The 22,709-nt window shown below is 43.3% G+C and overlaps 1 protein-coding gene across 2 annotated transcripts; it reads right to left on the bottom strand.

Moving 5' to 3' along the window:
• Positions 1–1,764: 1,764 nt before the first annotated feature.
• LOC308396221 (uncharacterized protein) lies at positions 1,765–21,859 on the bottom strand. Of its 2 annotated transcripts, none has more exons than XM_080881371.1 (10): positions 21,724–21,859; positions 13,669–14,013; positions 13,472–13,588; positions 10,462–10,794; positions 9,668–10,009; positions 9,146–9,481; positions 7,228–7,506; positions 5,616–5,960; positions 4,243–4,327; positions 1,765–2,315 (listed from the first exon to the last, which is right to left on the bottom strand). In XM_080881371.1, exons 1-10 carry the CDS (start codon positions 21,755–21,757, stop codon positions 2,273–2,275), a joined length of 2,259 nt encoding a protein of 752 aa, XP_080737497.1. In that variant the 5' UTR covers positions 21,758–21,859; the 3' UTR covers positions 1,765–2,272. The 2 variants fall into 2 exon arrangements, with proteins under 2 accessions (XP_080737497.1, XP_080737498.1); XM_080881372.1 differs by lacking the exon at positions 21,724–21,859 and adding an exon at positions 12,432–13,427 and having other exon boundaries at positions 13,517–13,588; positions 13,669–13,717.
• Positions 21,860–22,709: the final 850 nt, after the last annotated feature.

Genomic DNA, 22,709 nt, shown 5'->3' with positions numbered 1-22,709 from the left:
CCAAAGAGAGCGTTGCGACTTTCATCCGTAAATAAAGCCGCTGCCGGCTGAGTTGGTTGTGTCCCTGTGACGCGCCTCCAATAATCCATAATGAGTCGTACTTGTACTTTGCACATTTATTTTAAGGACAAAACAAAACAAACTTTTGTGCTTTGAATCAATTTACAAATAGCGCATGGATTAACTGGTGTGCCAAAAAATGACGGTCAACAGAAAAGTTTGCCCACGAACCACTCACCCAACACACCTGCTGCGAACACCGACATCAGGTAAATAGCCTGTGACCACACCCACATGCCATCACCTGAGACGCAGGTAAAGCTATACACCTGTGCCACCAAAACAAAAAGGAAAAACATAAACATTGACTTTGGCTCTTACAGAGAGGTCAGCTGATCACAGCCTGCCCAGGGATGGAGATGGGTTACAGTCCCTGACTGAGAGCAGTGGTGCATGGTGGGTAAGTAACGAGTGCAGCCACAGAGGTACAGACAACCACTCAGCCTCACACTGACCGGATCTCTGTGGGAGGGTTGCATGATGTCCCTGCACGAGTCTCTGTGCCTTTATGTAAAACACAACAGTGATATTATTACACCGGTCATCTGAAACTAAAGGACACGTCCACACTGAAAATAAAATGGAGTACTGTGCTGCACCTGAATGTTATAAAGACTCTACCCACATGGAACGAACACACCTGTAATCCTGAGATTAACGGTGTACAACAATGACGTACCATAAATATGACCTGTGAACTTAGCGTCCATACCCTGAACAAAGCTCTCTGGGCACTCTAAGTATCCTCGCTCTAGTAATAAAAACCATGTGACCTCATACAGGTTTTTGTTTGGCTAGGCCAAGAAATCAGCAGTTGGCTTACAGCAGCAAACGTTTGGTCCTTTGAGCTCACGGACCAGTGTTCAGAGTCAAGCTCATTCTACCAGAGATGTCACATGTTTATTTTTATGGCCACTAAACCACACAGACCGCCTGTAACAGGGAGCTGCTCTTACTGGACTGTATATTTATAACAATGCTTTGAATGTGTTATTAACTCCAACACCAAACCTGGTCATACTCTTCACAGCTGAGGTGTTTAATCAGTGATGGAGACTCTGTGTGTGACGTCTGCTGGATTCACTAGGATGGTATTTATGTATCAGCCACTGTGCTGCACCACAACCCACTCACCTCACAAGCTCCACCCTCACAGCACACGAGCATGAGGTCACTGCGAACCGTCGACCTGAGGAAGGCTGCCGGTCCTGACGGCGTCCCAGGCCGGGTGGACGGAGTCTTCAGCCAGTGTCTGTCCCACTCTGCCCAGAGTCCTCCACCATAATTAAACCCCATATTTCCAGCTTCATCAACTCCTGACACCACCCTCCCCTGGAACAATCAAATGTCTGAGCTGCTGGTGTTTATCGGTGCTCTACAGAGAGCACACTGACTCACAGCTGCACCGCGGCTCACAGGAAACACCATGATGGCTGCCCTCTGCCCCACAGCTCCATCAGAACATGATGAAGGGCCCTCCACACCGGGTCATTCACTGTTTGAACAGGCAGCTCCATCAGACCTGGACAGCCTGGTCTAAACACAGCTTTGACCCAACAGCAGTGAACACAAAGCACCAACATGAGTGTGTGTGTGTGCAGCTGCAACACAACAGCACAGTGTTTGATTACTGACATGTTTGTGCACTGAATGGACTGACATGAATAAGTACTGTATGTGTGACAGAGACACGGAGACGTCATGTTAATATGTAAAAACATTTAATCTGGTTCATACAGCACCAACATCAGTGACGTCAGGGGGATTATATGGATACATATGACACTGATGGAGGCAGCTGTCAATCACAGGCACTGACAGGAAGTGTGGGTGTGGCCTCAGGGCCTCCATCACGGCTCCTTCCTGCTCTGATTGGAGCTCTGAGGTCAGAGGGGTGTTTCATCTGTTTGTCTGATCTTCTCTGAAGCTTCCTGGCAGTCAGCAGCTTTGACCTTTGACCCACATGAAGCTAACATGTGACAGGACGCTCCGTGGAGATCCATCAGAACAGCAGAAACACGATCATCATCATTATAAACTTGTAAAGTTAGACAAACAGCTGCAGAACATCTGGCTGAGGTTAGTTAGCTGTTAGCAGAGGAAGGCCAAAGCAAAGCTGCACCTTCATCTTCCTCAGGGCTGAATACACAACAGATACTGTATATACACACAGGCTGCTCTTCATCACCAGCTCCTCCTCCTCTGTGACCCATCAAGCTGAATGAACCTCCATCAGAGGAAGGTCTTCATGGCTCCTGAGGACACAGAGGACAGTCAGACACTCACATGGGTCGGTGGGTTTGATGCTGGAGTCTGTCCCAGCTGTGCCAGCTGATCAACATCCTACAAACAGACTGATCGGTTCTCTGATCTGTGATCGATCAGCTGGAACTGGGATGAGGATCAGAGCCAAGAATTAAACCAGGTTCATACATTCATACCTGCACGGGCAGGTCATGTCCTCACTCGCTGCGCTCTGAGCTCCTTGTTCCATTAATCAGTGTTAAATATGCAATAATCTTTACATCATAAGTGCCATGCAAGAAAAAAAAAAAACATAATTCAACAAATAATTAAATTCCTCATAAAGTCAGTGCAGCACTGCAGCCAGGTGCAGAGAAGCCAGAACCCAAAGAGGTCTCTCCTCTGCTCGCGCTGCAGCGGTGCTACGCTTGTACAGTTAATCTGCTAAGGTCATTTTAGCCTGTGCACATCACTTTGCCTGAAGGGCCAGGGTCCTGATGTGATTGGTCACTGTTGGTGTCAGGACCCTGGCCCTTCAGTGGATAGGGCAGTTCGATATAAGGCTATGTATCTGATGACGCCTTTTGTTTCATATTACACATGATCGTTTGTTTCATGGTGTCACCATGTGAACTGTTTCCGGTTTGTTTCATGGTTTTGATGGTCACTGGAGTGGCTACATCCATTTTTACAGTTCTTTCTCTTATATTTAATATAACCACAGTGTGGACGGACACGCCACTGTTTTTAGGCGTTGTCGTTAGCAACAACGACGGTAACCCCAGCGTGTGGCTCTGCCGTCCGCTTGTTTATTTTCCACATAAACCACAATAATAAATAATAAACCACAATCACAATAAAGCTGAAGATCCTGTTGAGATTTTGTAAAATAAAGTGAAATGATGACAAACAGAAGGACCAAAACAAATCCAGGACATTATTCCTAAACGAGGGGCTCGCTCTGTAGCAAGAAAGTCTGACACGGGCCAGAAAACTGTACTCTGCAAAACCGGCCCCCACTAAACACGGCAAACCTCTCCTGCCACCTACGCAAGAGTCACATGACAGAGGATGGAGAGAGTTTATGGATGAGAAGCAAAGCTCTACCCACCACATCACCCTGTTCTGAAGCAGCTTCACTGGCTCCAGGTCAAATCTCACGTTAATTATACATTTAAAGCTATTCATTGTCTCTCCCCACCATCTCTGGTTCAGATCACCATCCCACTCCAGCGCCCCCCGATCATCCTCTTCTCTTTCTTTTCTGTTCCTTTCTCTCGTCTTGTTTCTATGGGGGGCTTTTAGCCGCTCTGCCCCCAACTTTGGAATTCCTGCAGACCTCGGAAACATCACCTCATTCCCTCTTTTTAAGTCCAACCTCAAAACCCACCTGTTTAAAACTGCCTGTTTTATTTGCTGTGCAGCGTCCTTGAAAGGTGCTTTTAAATAAGCATCCTGAAGGTTCATTGTGTTCATCTGTGTTTCCAGTGGGCACCACTGGACTGTTCAGTGCTCCCTCACTGCTGCTGGTTTGGGTCATTGTGCAAATGTCCTGTTTATAAGGTTGGAAACCTGCAGTCGGCTGAGACTGAAGGATGACATTGAAAAGTTTCTAACAAGTAACAGCTGTAGTGATGTGCACCAGCAAAATGTCACCAGCAGATGAACTGCACGTAAAAATGCTGCAGCACAATCACAGGAGAAACACTCGCAGCTTCTTTGTGGGCGTGGCTGCTGAGCTCTGTGCAGGCTGTTGGATTTATGCACGAGGAATTCAACTGTGCTGTGAAATGAAATTATTTGCTCAGATTACATTTCTTCTTTTTCTTCTTATGATATAAAGATCATTCCATATTCAAAGTGCAGCTCATTGAAACTGGAGCAGCTGCAGTTACCATGGTGACAGGTAAACACACCTCTGCGACCCTGCAAACATACCTCACGTCCTCTTTGACCTCAGGTTTTGGTGCCTTCCTCCTCCTGCGACATGGAAGCACGTCTGCTATGGTTCCCTTAAAGGATGCTGCAGGGGAGAAAACAGGAGTGAGTCTCAGTCTTTCTACATCAGACACAAACCAGGTGATCATGTGACTCTTTCCTCTCAGCTGTGGTTTAGTCTGAGTAGTGGGAACACTGGAACAACCTTTACTAGTGATGAAAACGACCACATACATGAACGAGTATGACTGAGTGATATTTAAAATGCAAACCAAGCATTCCCTAAATCAGCACCTGGTCACCTGTCTGTACAGGCCAATCACAGCTCTGCGTGAACAGCTCAGCTGTGAGTTTAACACTACATTGAAGGACATGTATCCAGTGTTATTTGGATGTACTCTGCACCCACACATTTATACTGTAGTTATCTTATTGTGCTCAGTGTTATGTAGTCCAAAGGTTTTATTCATATCCATCATGTAGATAAAACTAACACACTTAGCTTCTATAATTTGCTTGTAAGAGATCCTGGTGAGTAAACACCATGCTGTTTAAAATCTTTGCAAAATAAAATACAAACTCTACATCTAGTCCAGCGGTCTCCAACCTTTTTGGCACCACGGACCGGTTTATGCCCGACAATATTTTCACGGACCGGCCTTTAAGGTGTCACGGATAAATACAACAAAATAAAACTAGTACCGGTACCGAAAAAAAGAAGATTTATTCATAACACACGTGAAAAGACCCAGGAAAACCGAGTAAACGATAAAAACGATAACAAAATAACGCTGAGAACCGATAAAAACCCTGAAAACCAGACATTTCACACCTGAGCCTCAACTCTCGCGGCCCGGCACCAAACGACTCACGGACCGGTACCGGTCCGAGGCCCGGGGGTTGGGGACCGCTGGTCTAAGGAGTACAACATCGTCACTTTTCTGTTGATCATGAATAAAAGTCACAACAGTTACATACAGTGATGTTATCAAGCAAGTACTTGTGATTATTTTCATTTCTCTTTAATTCAGTGAATGAATGTGGATTTAACCTTGAAGCACGTTCAATCATCCATCATTCAGCCTTCTGAGACTGAAGAAGTCACCCTAACACTTCCATTAATAACATCCAGATGAACACAGTCAGCTGTCTGTGGTTGCAGACATCATGTGAAGATAATTCTGCTGTTACTGAAACTAGACACCTTAAATATTTCACAGAGTAGTTCCACTACAGGAGGGATGGTGCAGCTAAACGTGTGTTCAGATCTTTATGTGACACTACGACACACATCACTTTCTTTCTTATTGTGTAAACTTCTTGTCAATCTTTTTACATCATTTCTTCAACATTAACTGCACTGTTACACTCACCTCTGACTCTGAGAGTCACGACTTTCTGTACCAGGGTGCGTCCATCCTTGTTGCAGACCGTGCAGGTGTAGCTATGACTGTCAGTGGGCTGGGGCTTATTCAGGGTCAGAGTGAGGTCTCCAGTGATCAGTGGATCTTCATTCATCTTTGTGCGATCTCTGTAAGACTTGTCCTGTACACCTTGCTGATTGTTTTTATACACATCAAGGCAATAGACAATCTTCTCTGTGGGTTCAGAGACAGTCCAGTACACGCTGACAACATGATGAAGGTCAGCTGTGGTTTTAAAGGGCAGCAGGACAGACTCCCCCCCCTCTGTCACCTCCACCATCTCCACCTGGAAGTCTGAGAGCAGACAGACATGAGTGAGGTTGATGGTCCATCATGTCCTCTGCTGTGTAACCAGCAGCGTTCAGTGTTTCAGTCACGGTTCGTACACCTTTTTCAGGGTCAAATTCAAGCACTTTCTAAGCACTTTCAAGGTCCATTTTCAAGTTTTCCCAGCGCATTTCCTAAAATCTACTTATTTAATCTATCATCAGTGACATTATTTGGTACAGTTATAATGTATTGTTCATCTCCCTTAAATAAACAGGCAGCCTTAATGTATGAAATATCCATATACTGTGTCAGTGGCTGATGGTGCCCCACAGGCCTCAGTGTGAGCTTGAAGACATTTATAATGTGTAAGCAGTTTAATGTGTCGGTGCTGACCAGAAACAGCTTTTGAATGAAAGTCAGGGAACGTCGGTAGAACAAAAACACGTGACTATTCTTTGTGCCCATATGGATCACTCATATCACCATTATTCCACCCAGCACAGGGACAAACCCTGCAGGTATGACAGCAGCAGGTGTATCACTTTTCCACCTGGAGACAGCATTTACATTGAAATGTGCCTCTGGTGGCTCTGGTGCAGCAACTGTGACATTCACTAGTAGAACTGACACACAAAACAAAACAACGACTACACCAAGACAACACAAATCTCTCACCTGTGAAAACTCCCTTCCTCCCTTTCTTTCTTTCACTTGCTCCCTCCTAAAACTTCCCCTTTTCCTAAACAACCAAATGTCACGTTTCCATTTATATTTTTTTGATTGTTTGACACAAACAGGTGTTTTTTTCCTTTTTTGCTCACAAGCGGAGTGTTTGCTAGCACTGTCCTTCTTCTCTTCCCGTAGTAAAGGCCTCTGTTTTATTTAGGAAAAATAAATCGCGTGTACTTTTGATCATGACTCTGGTTTTACGTGGACTATCAACACAATTTAAAAACTGGTGTGTAGTTTGAAGTCAGTACTTTGGACAAAAGTTGAAATGGAGACTCCTGGTCTGTCACAATGCTCTGTATCGTTCTAATGTTTAAAGCTTTCACTTGAGTAAAGTAACTCATATTGCTGCTAAGTAATGTTAGCTAAGTTCACAGCATGCTCCATGAATCTCCAGGCCATAACTAACTGCTATAATAGCTGCCGTACTGCATCACACTCAGTGCATTTCAATCACACAAACACCTGTGCAGCTTTTATTCTCACACAGCTGCAAACAGCTGGACACTCGCAGTTTACACAGCTGGGATTCGTGGTGTGGACAAACAGCTGATACACTCACCTCTGACACCAAATATCACTGATTGCCTTAGCAGGATGGCTCCATCCTTGTTGTAGGCGGTGCAGGTGTAGATTCCACTGTCAGTGAGGTGGAGGTCTTCCAGGTTCAGACTGAGGTCTTTCTCATTTCCCTGATGGTGTGTTATTTCCTTTATGAACTTGTATTTGGGGTGTATATGTTTCCACTCCACTTTGGAAATCTGATCAAGTTTATCTGTTTTTTGAAATTCTAGCAAATAAGACTTGTTTCCATACACTGTCCCCAACCTCCTCACAGTGTCTGAAAAGAGAAAAGAGACAGACAGACACCATTGAGAGTCCACTCCAGAGTGACAAACTGGACCAAGGTCAGCTTTGGTCTTAAAGGCAGCAGCACAGACTCCTCCCCCTGTGGCACGTCCACCATGTGAGGCAGACTCTCTAAAAAGAGATCAGACAGATGTGAGTGGGTGATCATGGCCTCTGCACAAACACCTGTGCAGCTTTTATTCTCACACAGCTGGACACACTCACAGCTGACTGTTTCCATCAAACAGAGAACACAGAGATGATCCTTTGTGATGAGCAGGGATGGTACTGGAGTAATATTTAAAGTATTTATAAGCTCTGATGTTATCGGTGAAACTAAGCAGCTGTGAGTGTGTCAGCTATGCTGGCAGCCTGGAGTCACCTGAAGCTTCACCGTGGGCTGATGCTGACTGTCACCGTTATATGTGTGTTATTAACCTCAGAGAAACCAACTGCTGTTCAGAAGACTTCAGATGTGATCAGAGGTTTGGAGGCTGGACTTGCAGCACAGGAAGTGATGTCACAACAAAAAAAGACTTTTTATCGACAGGTTTATCGGACGCTGATGTAAGCATTTAAACACTGCAGAGAGTAGAATTAACAGTAACAGTATTGTAGAAATTCATTTCACCGAAACAATAACGTGGCGCACAGTGTGACGCATGCACCAGTTTATTGTATTTCCAGACTTGCTTTCGGCACAATTTACAGTGCACGCTACTCTGTTTTTAGTCAGACTTGAAATAGCTGAAATACCTTCACACTACGGAACTTCTATGGCTCTTCCGTTCGACAATCTCTCCGGCGTTGGAACCATCATCTGTTTTCTCTTCGGTCACGCTCGGTTGATTTTTCTAGTCGGCACACTCATTTCCTCCATTACCCGCTGGCTGCTTCCCAAACAAACACACGTGCGGCTTGGCACTTGTGCTGTACGTAACAAGTCACGCGACGTGACGCTGCGGCTGTGATTGGTTCGGCTCTGCGCTACTTAATTTGGATTGGCTGACCTTTTTTTTTTTTTTTTTTGAGGACAAGAGCGGCGAGGTCTATCGCGATAGCTTAATTTCTCTATCGAGTCAAAGTTATATCGCGATACATATCGTTATCGTTCTATCGCCCAGCTCTAGGCGTAGGGGATAAATAAAGTCTTTCTGATTCTGCTGCACTAGCTGTCAGCTTTGATTTACCATAACACATTTAGATAATCGAAGTCTTAATTGTTATTTTAAACAACGTTAGTTTATGATCAAATATATATAGAAGATGAAGCACTCTGTTCCTTATTTACCAAAAAGTCTCGTTAAAGAAGTCGACCAATCAGCAGAACCCTGAGGAGTAGCTGTGCCAGCAAATATATTCATCTGTACTGATCAGTGAGTGTCAGCAGCTTCTTATTAACAGCTCAGAGTGATGATGATGATAGAGAGCTCAGTGAAGAACATACCCAGCTTATATTAGATAGAAAACACAAAATACCTCATTACACTTTCAGTTATTAAATTCATTTCCAGCACTTTTGTGTCTCATAAGAAACATTATTTTATCGTATCAGGTTATCACAGATCCATCAGCTGCTCTTGGATTTCACTGATTCATGCTGGATTCACACAAACAGCTGCTTCACTCACCATAGACATGGAGAGTCACTGATTTCTGCAGCAGCTTGTCTCCATTCTTCTTCTTGACGGTGCAGGTGTAGACTCCACTGTCAATGAGGTGGCGGTCTTTCAGGGTCAGACTGAGGTTTCCAGTTCTCAGTGGATCTTCATTCATCTTTGTGTGACCTCTGTAACTCTGGTCCTGTTCATCTGGCTGATTGTTTCCACTCTCATACACGTGGACCTTCTTGTTATTGGAGTCTGTCCACTCCACTGTGACGTCCTGAGGAAGGACAGCTGTGGTTTTTAAGGGCAGCAGGACAGACTTCTTTCCTTGTCGCACCTGCACAATGTCTGGCACACTCTCTGTAAAGAGACAGACAGACATGAGTGAGGTTGATCCTCCATCCTGTCCTCTGCTGTGTAACCAGCAGCTGCTGTTCTCAGTGTTGTGTGTTGATGTGTGAGGCTGCACAAACAGCTGGACACACTCACAGGTTTACACATGCAGGGATTCCCACTGTGGACAACCAGCTCACACGTAACACTCACCTCTGACTCTGAGAGTCACTACTCTCTGTAGCAGCATGTGTCCATCCTTGTTGTAGATGGTGCAGGTGTAGACTCCACTGTCAGTGAGGCGGGGCTTTTTCAGGGTCAGACTCAGGTCTCCAGTTCTCAGTGGATCTTCCTTCATCTCTGTGCGACCTCTGTAATCCTGGTCTTGGTTGTGTGACTGATTGTTTTCACTCTTATACACGTGGACCTTCCTCTCTGTGGGTTCAGTGAGTGTCCACTCCACTGTGACGTGCTGAGGAAGGTCGGCCTTGGTTTTAAAGGGCAGCAGGACAGACTCCTCTGCATCTGTTTCATTCACCACCTCTGGCGGAGGAACTGAGAGAGAACAGAAGAACACAGACAGATAAAAAAGCTCACTGTTACTGTTCCATGATGAGACTAAATATTCCCACTGTGTGCACTGCTGAGAAAAAAACACAGAGAAATTCAGCACTATCTGTGATCAATTCTATGCTACAAATGCTAACCAATCATGTCTTTGCATGTTCTCCTGCCAAAGCTTTGCTGGACCTATTATTGTCAAACTGAAAACAAAGCAATACAAGCTCTCTGGACATATTCTGAAAAACAGCATTTGAGAATGAAACCAGTAATGGGGGTTACAACTATGTGTGGTAGCAAAAAGATGATGATACAAAGACCGTCATATCCAGACATTTGGTTATCTTAAAAATAATTAAAATAAAGAACACAGCACCCAAGAATCTGTCTGGTTGGATCTTATTCATGGAGGATTCACACGGTGGACAAACAGCTGTTACACTCACCTGTGACACTGAGAGTCACTGATTTCTGCAGCTTGTCTCCATCCTTCTTGTAGACGATGCAGGTGTAGACTCCACTGTCAGTGAGGAGGAGGGGTTTCAGGGTCAGGCTGAGGTCTTTGGTTCTCAGTGGATCTTCCTTCATCTTTGTGCGACCTCTGTAACTCTGGTGCTGTTTGTCTGGCTGATTCTTTCCACTCTCATACACGTGGACCTTCATGGCATTGGAGTCTGTCCACTCCACTGTGACGTCCTGAGGAAGGTCAGCTGTGGTCTTAAAGGGCAGCTCGACAGACTCCTTCCCCTGTGGCACCTCCACCACATCTGGCAGCAGAGCTGAGAGGAGAACATGAACACAGACAGACATGAGTGAGGTTGATGCTCCATCCTGCCCTCTGCTGTGTAACCAGCTGTTCTCAGAGTTTCTCTGACTTGGAGCTGAACTGTTGTGTTGATGTGTGAGGCTGCACAAACAGCTGCTTTGCTATGTCAAACATACAGGCAGTAACTTTGAATTATAACAAGCTTTTATTTAATCTGTGAAAGTTGTGCATGAATTAGTGCTGCAGTATGTTGTAATGTGTCAGCACTTCTTTAGAGACATGAAGGAGACTTCTTCTAATTCTTCTGCTTCAGGCTGCTACTGATGGTCTGCAGAGATTCCAGCAGATATTAGTTAAAACCAGTCACACTGTAAGTAATCAATTCATGAAGCGCTGTCAGACAACTCCCAGCTGCAAGCAAAGTTCTGACATGACAAACAGAAAACATCCATCCATTCGCTTCCACTTCTCCTTTTCAGGGTCACAGGGCTGCTGGAGCCTATCTCAGCTGTCATAGGGCGAGAGGCGGGGTACAGCCTGGACAGGTCGCCAGTCTGTCGCAGGGACAACAGACAAAGACAGGCAGCCATTCACACTCACATTCACTCACAGATTCACAACTATGGGCAATTTAGATTTTTTCAATGAATCTCCACAAACTGCATGTCTGTGGGAGGAAGCCAGAGGACACGGGGAGAACCCACACAAACACAGAAAGAGCTGATGGTGGAGTTGAACTCAGGACCTTCTTGCTGTGAGGCAACAGTGCTAACCACCGTGCCCAAAAAGAAAGAAGAAAACAATACATAAATAAAAAAGAGGTAAAATTAAATGGAAACAACAAAACCAGCACATTAGATCAAATTGAAGCAGTAAAATGAGAAGATGTGTTTTAAAAGTGGACAATGAAGCGGCGTCTCTAATGTGCTGATTGTTCCAGAGATTAGGAGCAGCAATGGAGAAGGCCCTGTCCCCTCTGAGCTGAAGATAAGATAACCTCTATTAGTCCCACATGTGGGAAATTTGTACCTCCAGGAGCAGCTAATCAGCTGACCTGAGAAACCTGGGGGTGGTCAGGGTCAGGGTGGGGCAATTTAAAACACAGAGTCCAGGATAGTTTGGCAAGAAGATTGAAATCAAATCCGACAGCGGCGAACAGGAGCACTGGTTTGAACTGCAGTGTGTGAAAACACAGCATCAAATAATACAGCCAGAAGGCAGCGTCAGACACTTCCACGTTAGACACAGGCAGACTGTGTGACAGGACCAGGTCTAGTGTGTGTCCGTGATCATGTAGGGGGCCAGGTACAGGCTTAAAAACTCTTTCACAGGACAGCAGACATGGATATTAAAATCTCCCACAATAAGAAGATGATCGTAGTTGGGCATAGGCCCAGCTAGGAATTTTGAAAGGTCATTTATGAAATTCTTATTGTATTTAAGGGGACGATAAATAACAGCACAGAGTTAGAGCGACTGACTTCAAAACACGTGAGCTCAAAGTTGGAAGACGAGGGCTGTAAAAAACACTGTTTACGTTTAAAATCCTTTTAAAAACAGCCACCGTACCTCCTCCTCTCCCTGATGTCCTTGGTGTGTTAAAATAGGAACAACCTGCTGGTAATAGTTCAGATAAAATACTGGACTCACCAGTTAAGCCAAGTCCCAGTGACACACATGAAGTCCAGTTTCCAGGAGGTGCAGGAACCCACGGGGTCCAGGAAACGTCGGTGCACAAAAACTCCAGGAAATAATCTCTGTATTCCTCTGACTGTAGTGAGATGCTGCACCAAGGGGAGCTTGAGTTTAACCAGCCAGCCACTGCGCCTACCCCAACGCCTTTGCTGGGGAGGTAGCATGACAGCATGGCCGGTCGGGATATGTGACAGCAGCGGGCACCAGGAACTCTGACCTCCGTTAGCAAACAGAACTGTGTTTTGATCAGAACTTCAGAGATTTAGAAGCGACTGGCGATCACACCAGTAGAGAGCAGATTTCCTGAGTGTCACATGACAGGAACAATATAAAAACAAACAAAACTATAAGCCACAGACGAGCAGCCATGGACACCGGCGCCATCTTGATCCCCATTTAAGCTGCAATGAGCTGCTACTAAGTGAAAAATAATATTTGTTGCTACTATGTAACAAACACTTCTGGACTGATTCCCCAGAGTACAGCAGTAAGTGCTGAAACAGGTCTGTGATTGGTGGCAGAGGATCTGCTCTTCCATCTAAGGACCCTGAATCACTGAAGCTGCTCAGACCAGCTGATCCTGGAAAAGTCACATTAGTCATGTGACCTCAGGACGTCGCTATCAGACAATCAGTTCAGATCTACAAGAGCAGCTCTGTGTTAAACCTCCAGGATGTGGGTGAAGCCTCTAATGTGCTCCATCAGTGTGAGTTCAAGGCTCTGCTACCAAAGTGTTCGAATACACAGAGGAAAGTTCCTCAGCACATTTTCAGCTGTGAGAAAGATGAAAGGAGGCCACAGAGTCCAGCAGTGTTTGGGAGATACTTACCTGAATGATTGAGCATCGAGACAGGATTCATTATTGTTACTGAGAAGATGAACACAACTGAATGACTGAATGTGTGACTGAAGGTGAAGGTGATGGCTGCTGCTTCCACTTCCTGGTCTGCTCTGTGGAAACGCACACACACACATTATAAAACACACACACGCACCTTCTCTGTCCTTCATCCTTTTGTATGCACGGCACACAAACAGACCAGAGGCAGCAGCCAGGATGATCAGAGTGACCAGCACAGCTGCGAGGACTGGGGGCCAGACTGGAGGAGGTTCTGTAACACAAACACACGAGACATGAACATCATCAACATGTTTGTATGAACTCACATCAATCTGACCTCTGTCCACTGACCTGTGACCTTCAGATGTACTTCAATCTGCCTCAACCTGTCTCCATAGCTGACAGCACTGCAGGTGTAGGTTCCACTGTCAGAGACTGTGGGCTTCCTCAGAGTGAGGCTGAGGTCTCCAGTCTGCAGAGCGTCGTCTCTCATTGATGTTCGACCGTGGTAAAGATCATTCTGACCACTAAGATCGTCACCACTCTGACTACGCAGGTGAACCGTTGGGTTCTTGAACCCATCACGGTCCCACACTGCTGATGTGGAGCTCCTGGAAACATCAGCTGATACCTGACAGGGCAGCAGGACAGACTCCTCCCCCTCGTACACCTCCACCCCTGAGGCATGCTGGGACACTGAAGACAGAAACATGAAACAGGTGAGACCTGTGCTTCCAGTCACATGACCTTTCTCTCTCTCTCTCTCTCACACACACGCACGCACGCACGCACGCACGCACGCACGCACGCACGCACGCACGCACACACGCACACACACACACACTTCAGCAAAAAAACAGTGCCGTGCTAACATGAACCATCAGCTCAGGTCTGTCACAGTGAACCTGTCCAGCTCATCAGTGTCTCCATCCAGCTCGGATCACCAACACAAACACACATGTACAGTAAAGGCTTCTGCACACGAAAGCAGACCCCATGTCCTCCCCTCACACAGAAACCTGCTCTGTACTCAGAGGAAGCAGCTGAGAGAAGCTTCCTGTGACATCAGACAAAAGAGAAAACTATGTTACTAACTGAATGATTCTATGCTCCTCAGCTGCAGCAGGACAAATATGTAGTATTTACACGTAGTACCAATATGTAGTACATGTTTCTGTCTCCGCCTCTTTGGGTGGGAGTGCTTGTCTCTCTGTGTGGGTGGAGGTCTCAGCTCCATCAGCACCCTGGCTGTGTGACAGGAGGAGGGCTGGTTTACTGTTTCTACTTCCTGTTTGTGTCTGTGGCTCCTCCCCCTGCTCGGGTTTGGAGTTACATCTAAAAAGGCTCAGTGGGAAACTTCCTGTAGCTGCAGTCTGAGCTCAGACACGTCAGATCACCTCTCTCTCACACACGCTGCTCAGTACAATAGTGTACAGCCAGGGTCAGGGTGTCGGAGACTCACAGAGCCCTGCAGGCCCGGTTTCGAGTCCTGCCTGTTAGCATCCAACCTCACTGTCTCCTGCTGCCTGTACTGCACACGTGTGTAGAAAACATGGACGACGCGACCCCGCCTCCTCCCATTGTACATAAATGAAGCCAAATTATCCCTGTCACTACCCGACCCGTACCGGAAACCCGATCGGTACCCCGCATGCGCAAATCTTACGTCACTTCCTCTCTTTGCCAACATTGCGACATTCAATATATTTGAATGATACGGTTAGCGCCCAGTTAGCTCCTAGCATTTCTCAACAGCTCTGCCTCCTTTGCGACTATCAGGACATTTAAACAATGAATAATCCGTATACAAAGAAATTCATGCTTTTCTCCTCAACAGAGAGCGTCCCCCGATTGAGCAACAGCGCCGTAAAATAAGAAGAATGGTGCCTAATGACAGAGTTAACAATACAGACTTTATAATATGTCACGTGAAGATTCAGCAGCCAGATGAAGTGTTTACTGACAATTGACAGTGATAGCGCACATCATCATCACTATTCCAACAATCCTCTCCTCACAGACAAGCATAAACACACTCGATTATCACTAAATCAGATTTAACACACGTTTGTAATGACGATAATTCAGTTTATAATAGGGTTTATTCGCTCGGTCAGCAGGTGGCGGTATCCTCGTACACTGGGGAGTACACTGCCATTAAACGAACAGAAGAAGAAGAAAACATCTGCACATGCGCGGTACGGATCGGGTAGACCCGATTTGTACGGTCAGACTTTACACATGCGCAGTAAGGATCGGAGAGTCCTGATCCGTAACTATCTTTTTATTTTTCGTTTTTGTCTACATTGTACTGAAATGCTTCATTATTGCAAACATTTTAAGATATACTTGTTATTCTTAACATCTTAACAGATACTCTGACCTGTAACTATCGTAAAACGCTACGACCGGAAGTAGAAACCTTTCGCGCATGCGGGGTACCGATCGGGTTTCCGGTACGGATCGGGTAGTGACAATCCCGCTTGTGGAGGCGGCGGGCAAGATGGCGGACTGAGCAGTCCCATCCGTCTGAACTCCTCACTAAAGTCCCGATGTTTTAATCTTGTAGTTATAAAATCCACTCCTTTGAGCTATATTGACGACGTTTCAGCCCGAACATGAAGAAAACCAACAACACGAAACCTCCGGCAGTGAAAAACCTCCTTTTTACAACCCAGAGAAACAGCGAGCATGACTACCCAGCTCCGATGGAAACGGCTAATTCCAGCAGCAACAAGAGGGACAGACTGTTAACAACCCCTGATAATACTCCTGAGAAACCACATATGGAGAAAAAAGCAAAAGGTACGGCTAGTGATAATGACTCCAACACATCCACTGACACTATACTGAAAGCTATTGAGAGTCTTGGAAAACGTGTTGATGACCGCATGGACGAAGTTAGCAAACAAATTCAACAAAATAGCGCCATGCTGGCATCCATCGCTAAATCGGTGCAGTCTAATTCAGAGGAGCTGCAAGAATGCAAAAAGAAAATAAAACACCTGGAAAAAGAGATGGAATCAATCAAAAAAGATAATGACGATATTAAGGATCGTGTATTGAGCCAGGAAAGATACAAAAGAAGATGGTGTCTTCGTATCAAAGGGAAAAAGGAGAAAACAAATGAAAATATCAGAGAAGAAGTGGTGGAACTTCTAGGAAGGATTGCTCCGGACCTAAAGATGAAGATGGAAGAAGCAGTTGATGTTGTCCACAGAGTGGGAAGAGCGGTGGAGAATAAGCATCGACAAATCATTATTCTGTTTGTGAGACGTGCCGTGAGAGATGACATCTGGAGGCGAACAAAGGCTTCTCCCGTGTGCAAAGAAGAAGGCATCCGCTTTGCTGAAGACCTGACCCCAGAGGACTGGAGATCCAGACAAGCGTTGTGGCCAAAAATCGACCAGGCACGGAAGGAAGGCAAGGCTGCAGGCTTCAGGGGCCCTTTTGGTTTCATAGAAGGCAAACGTATCAGGGTAGAGACTCCAGGTACGGGCTGACATCTGACTACGAAAGGAATATACAGTGGAACATTTCGGATGATGGGACTTTTACCTCAAGATTTTCCTACTCCATCTCCTAAACTTCCTCTTTAAAGCTGTTCATGTGTTCCATGTTCCAATTAAAAACTAATATTTCTCTTTTTTCCTTTAACACAAGGGGACTTAAAGACTCAATTAAGCGCAAAGCTGTTTTTCTGTTCTGCAAGGGGCAACAGGCAAATTGTTTTTTTCTCCAGGAAACTCATTCTGAGGAATCTGATGTGAAATTTTGGTCATAACAATGGGGAGATAAAATTTATTTTAGTCATGGTACAAACAGGTCAGCTGGGGTTGCTATTTGTTTCAACAGATGTCCTGGTAGGCTTTTGTGCAACATGGCAGACAAAGATGGACATTGGGTTGCCTGTGTGTAAAATACTGATAATACTCTGATTATTTTGGTTAATGTTTATGGACACAACAATGATCAAGAGAATAAGAACCTGCTGCATCAAATTTCTACAGTTATAAAGGAACTTTATACCAAATTCCCTACTGATTATATAGTAGTTGGAGGTGATTTCAATGTGACTCCTGATGAATGGTTGGATAGATGGCCTTCAAAGTTTTCAAGAGAACATAAAAACCCAATATTTGAAAAATTTGCTAATGATACTAAATTAATAGATGTATGGAGAGTGTTAAACGAAGATGTAAAACAATTCACCTGGCACAAACCTAATGGTCAAAGCAGGTCATGTATTGATTATTGGTTGGTATCCAACTCAATTTTACAATATGTCAAGGAAACAGTCATCTCTAACAGTCCCTTGAGTGACCATTGCGCCATTATTCTGAGACTACAAAGCAAAGACCAAAACAACACATTTAAGGATTATTGGAAATTTAATTGTCAGATGCTGAGAAATGAGGAGTATTGTAATTCTATTAAAAAATTAATTTTAGATATCCAGAATGATGAAGCCATCAATACACCGATACTCAAATGGGAATATCTTAAATTTAGAATCAGAAAAACCTCAATTGCATTCGGTAAAAAGTTAAACAGACAAAGAAAAGAAGAGGAATCAAATGTAGTAAAAGAATTTATGAATCTGTATGGCAAATTGAATCGGACTGAGGAGGAAAAAGGAAAAATTAATAATTTATAATCTAAATTGGACGAAATGTACCTTTATAGAGCCAAGGCTGCTTATTTGCGATCCAAAGCCAAGTGGATAGAAGAGGGTGAAAAGAACACTGCCTATTTTTGCAATCTAGAAAAACGTAGACAAGAATATAACTCAATTTGTAACCTAATAATCGACGGAGAGGAATGTACAGACCCTAAACGCATTTCAAATGAAGTATTTACTTTTTACAGTAACCTTTGTAAGTCTTCATACTCAGAACAAAATGTCACCTCCTTCTTTGACAAAATCAGTAATTGGATTCCAGTAATTGATGATAATTTTAGAGAAATTTGTGATGAAGACCTGACTATAGAAGAATTTGATTTTGCTATTAGGAGCATGGCATCTGATCGCTCACCGGGATCAGATGGTATAACAACTAATTTCTATAAGCACTTTTGGGATGACCTAAAATTACTATTATTCAGTGCAATAAATGAATGTATAAATCAAAAGGAGCTTATAACAACAATGAAACAGGGAGTTATAAAATTAATTCCAAAACCGGGGAAAGATAAGAAAAAACTAAGTAATCTAAGACCTATAACACTTTTAAATACAGACTACAAAGTTTTTACAAAAGTTTTAGCCACAAGACTAAAAACAGGTATTTCGTTAGCTTCATAGCATAATTTCCTAAGTCATTTGACTAAGTCAATGACTTAGGCAATTATGCTATGAAGCTAACGATTTCTGAAATAATTAGCCCGACACAATCAGGATTTCTCAAAGGACGGTTGATCCAAAATAATATCCGCTTGGTTTTGGACCTCATCGATTACAATTACCTAATTAAGGATGATGGTTTTATGTTGTTCTTGGACGTCCATAAAGCATTTGATTCTATTGAACACACTTTTATTATTAAGACATTTAAACATTTTGGGTTTGGTGATGCATTTCTGGATATGATCACTATGTTGTATACTGATATTAATAGTTGTGTTTCTCTTTTAGAAGGCACATGTCCCAGGTTCAGGGTGGAGAGAAGTATCAGGCAGGGCTGCAGCATCTCTTTTATTCATTGTAGCCACTGAATTACTTGCTATTACTGTCATAAACTCAAACATCAAAGGATTAGACATAAATAATCACAAATTAATAATAAGTCAGCTTGCCGATGATACAACAGTCTTTCTAAAAAATAAAGAACAAATTCCATTGGCCTTAGATACAATAAAGATCTTTTCTGATGCTTCTGGACTACGGCTGAACCTGGACAAATGTGAACTCATGAGTATCCACAATTGTTCTCACTCTTCTTTGTATGATATACCTGTCAAAAATGAAATCAAATATCTTGGAATCTGGATAACTAAATGCATGGCTGATAGTGAAGAAAAGAATATTCAGAATACAACTGACAAATGCAAAAAAACTCTGAACCATTGGCTACAGAGAGATTTAATGTTGTTCGGCAGGATAATGTTGACCAAGGTTGAATCTTTGTCCAGATTAATCTATCCAGCTTATTCCCTAGCCATCCCACCAAGAATTATAAAAGACATCAATAAGGTGAATTTTAATTTCATATGGAAAAATAAACATCATTATGTTAGTAACAGGGACTTGATAAAAGATTATGAAGAGGTGGGTTTAAAAGCAATCGATTTTGAAATAATGAATGGCATTTTAAAGATTAATTGGCTACGATCTTTCTTGAAAAATGATAATGAGATCTGGTTCTTGATACCATCTCTTATTTTCAACAAAGTTGGGGGGATCCAATTCCTTTTAGTATGTGATTTTGAAATTTCTAACTACCCATAAAACGTTCCAAATTTCATCAACAAGTTTTGTTAAACTGGAAATTAATGTTTAAACATAACTTCAGTCCCCACAATGTTCCACTGTGGAATAATAGGGTGATGTTGAATCAGGGGAAATCTATGTTTGTGGAAGAATGGATGACAAAACAAATTTGGTCTGTGACACATATAATGGATGAAAATGGAGATATACTTGAATTAAACAGGCTTAATGAGAAATATGACATGAGTTGCTCGTTCGAGCTCTATAAAAAGGTTTCACAGAATATCCCAACAGTCCTTGTAAATATGGTAAAGAACAATTTTTCAAATATACAGACTCCAAATTTGCATAAAGTTAAACTAGATGGTCTTGAATTGGTTAAAGGAAAATGCAATAATCAGTTTTTGAGGAGGTATTTGGTTAACACCTTATATCCAGGTAGGACGAAACATTCACTCGTCTTTAAAGATTATAACAAATCTGAGATCTCGTTGATCAGAACCAAATATTTAACATTTCCAATTCCCCCCAAATTTAAAGAAGTCCATTTTAGAACTACAAAAAATATTTACCCCTCCAATGAATTTATGAGACAGATTTAAATTTGTGTTAGACAACTGTTATATTTGTAAAACAACTTCGGAAACAACAGAGCACATGTTCTATGGATGTGTGACAATCCAGAATTTATGGAAGTCTCTCCATGTCCTAATATTGTCCCAGTATGGATATATTGATCTTTGGTCTTTTCAAAATATTCAAATTGGAGTAATCCTAAAGGACAAAAATAGTGAGTTTTTAGTTAACAATCTCATTATTATAACAAAGTATTACATACATAAATGCCGATATGCTAAATCCCCCCCCTTCATGGCCTGCTCTTAAAAACGACCTCTCCCTGTTCCGTAAATCTCTTAAACTAATAAATAAGCCCCAAGCAATCAAATTGCATAGATTTTTAGAAGAGTTTGATTTTTCTTAGCCCCTTATTTAAGTTATGTGTCTTGTTTATGGAACCTCACTTTTAGAGATTTTATGATCCCCCTTGTCTTCTTTATTTCTGTTCCTTGTTTTTCATTCTTTTTTTATTCTTATTTATTTTTGTATTGGTTATTCATCTTTTTATATTATTATTATGTAGATGTGTGAATATGGATGTGTATGTATGCATGTGTATATGCATATATATGTATATATATATGTGTGTGTGTGTATGTATGTTTACTTTCAGTTATTGTCGATTTCATTGTGGTGTATAGGAGATGTGATTCTGTTCTGATTGATTTAATATGTCGCTTGTCTCTTTGAGATTGTCATTGTTATTGTTCTAAATAAAGTTCATTTAAAAAAAATCCCGCTTGTGGAGGCTGCCATCTTGCACTTTTGGAGCCAGAGTCTGCGCAGTAGTGATTTGAGGTGGAGGACTGTGTCTTTTTTTTTATTTATTTATTTTTTTGTGGAGCGACTGTGTCACGCTCCCGTCCACACACCCGCTGGACGGGACCGCGAACACGCCCCTCTACACTTACGTAGCCCGGCTGCTCCAATTTATCTGCTGACGGATTTGCAATGCAATCAACAGCATCAAGACTGACGGAGTGTGTTTGAGATAACCTCACACGTGTCACAGGTGACACAAGTGGCGTTTTTTGGCTGGTTTGTCGGTAGCAGCTCCAGAAACGCAAGACTGCCACATCTGTTCGACCGACGCCAGTTGATCTAAACGCCAGTAGATCTGGAACACCGCACATCGCTAACAATCATATGGCACATTTACTTCAGAGGAAATTTTAGACGGCACTCATCATCAGGAAGGTTGCCGACCCCTGGTTTAAACACACACATATGATCAGCTGAAAGTGCGGGATCCGCCCTGCACGGAGGCCGCGGGGACGAGCTTCATCACATGAACGAGCTCGATGAACGTGAACATTTGCGGTTAAAAACACCTCTATGTGTGTTTGTGTGTTTCTTACTGAGTAGGAGGAGCACGATCATCATCATCTTCATCCTCGGTAACAGTCGCGTTACAGCTGATCCTCACCGACCGCTCCCAGACACAGATCCGTTGCTCTGAACAAGATGGCGAACAAAGAAGCACCGACTTTCGATTCTACCGGAAGTCTCCTCCTCCCTGAGAACCTTCATAATAAAAGCTCTTTACAGTGTTGAATACAATATAAAGGGAAAGGGAAGAAATAAAGAGTGATGTGCAGGTGAGAAGCTGTAACACTCACAGACTGTACGAAGGTTAAAGATGCTCCAATAAAAGAATAAAGCTCTTCATTACAAAGAGAAAGGAGTGAAACACGCCTCCTCCTGTCTGCCTGTGAACTGAGCCCACACACTGGACTCTGTGTCACTGATGCAGCTGCTGACTGTGGGCTCATACCACATTCATGTTTCTAGCATCTAATCATTTCACCTTAAACACATACAACACAAAAATGTGAAGTACACACTCTGAGGTACAGTGGTCCCTCGCTATAACGTAGTTCACCTTTCGCGGCCTCGCTGTATCGCGGGATTTTTTGTGGCGATTTTGCTGTTTTTTTCGTTTTTTTTTTTTCTGTTTTTTTTTTACAGTTGTGAGTAGAATAAAAGAACAATTAGAATATGATGTGCTTAGACAATCCGGTTGTTCAGTCTGACATCACTAGCCGTGTCTGGGCCTAAACTCCGCTGCAGGTCCATATATCAAACGATCACTATGGCATTACTGAGAGTTGAAAAACTGTCTAAAGTCTTTCATCTTTAATAAAATGATCAGCGTTCTGCTCTACCAGGTGTAACAATTGAGTTTAACATCCAGGCATCCATGAAAACGGAATTTATGACATTTAACGGAGTTAGAAGTTAGCAGGGAGTTAGCTCGCTAGCTTCCATCTAAATACAATATAGCATGTCCTGACTGCGGGGGTTTGGAAACAAATTAAAACGTACAGCTCTGTTATCACTTCCA

Source organism: Rhamphochromis sp. 'chilingali', assembly GCF_963969265.1.
Source record: "Rhamphochromis sp. 'chilingali' genome assembly, chromosome: 1".
NCBI lineage: Eukaryota > Metazoa > Chordata > Actinopteri > Cichliformes > Cichlidae > Rhamphochromis > Rhamphochromis sp. 'chilingali'.
This window is presented reverse-complemented; position numbering and strand designations above follow the sequence as displayed.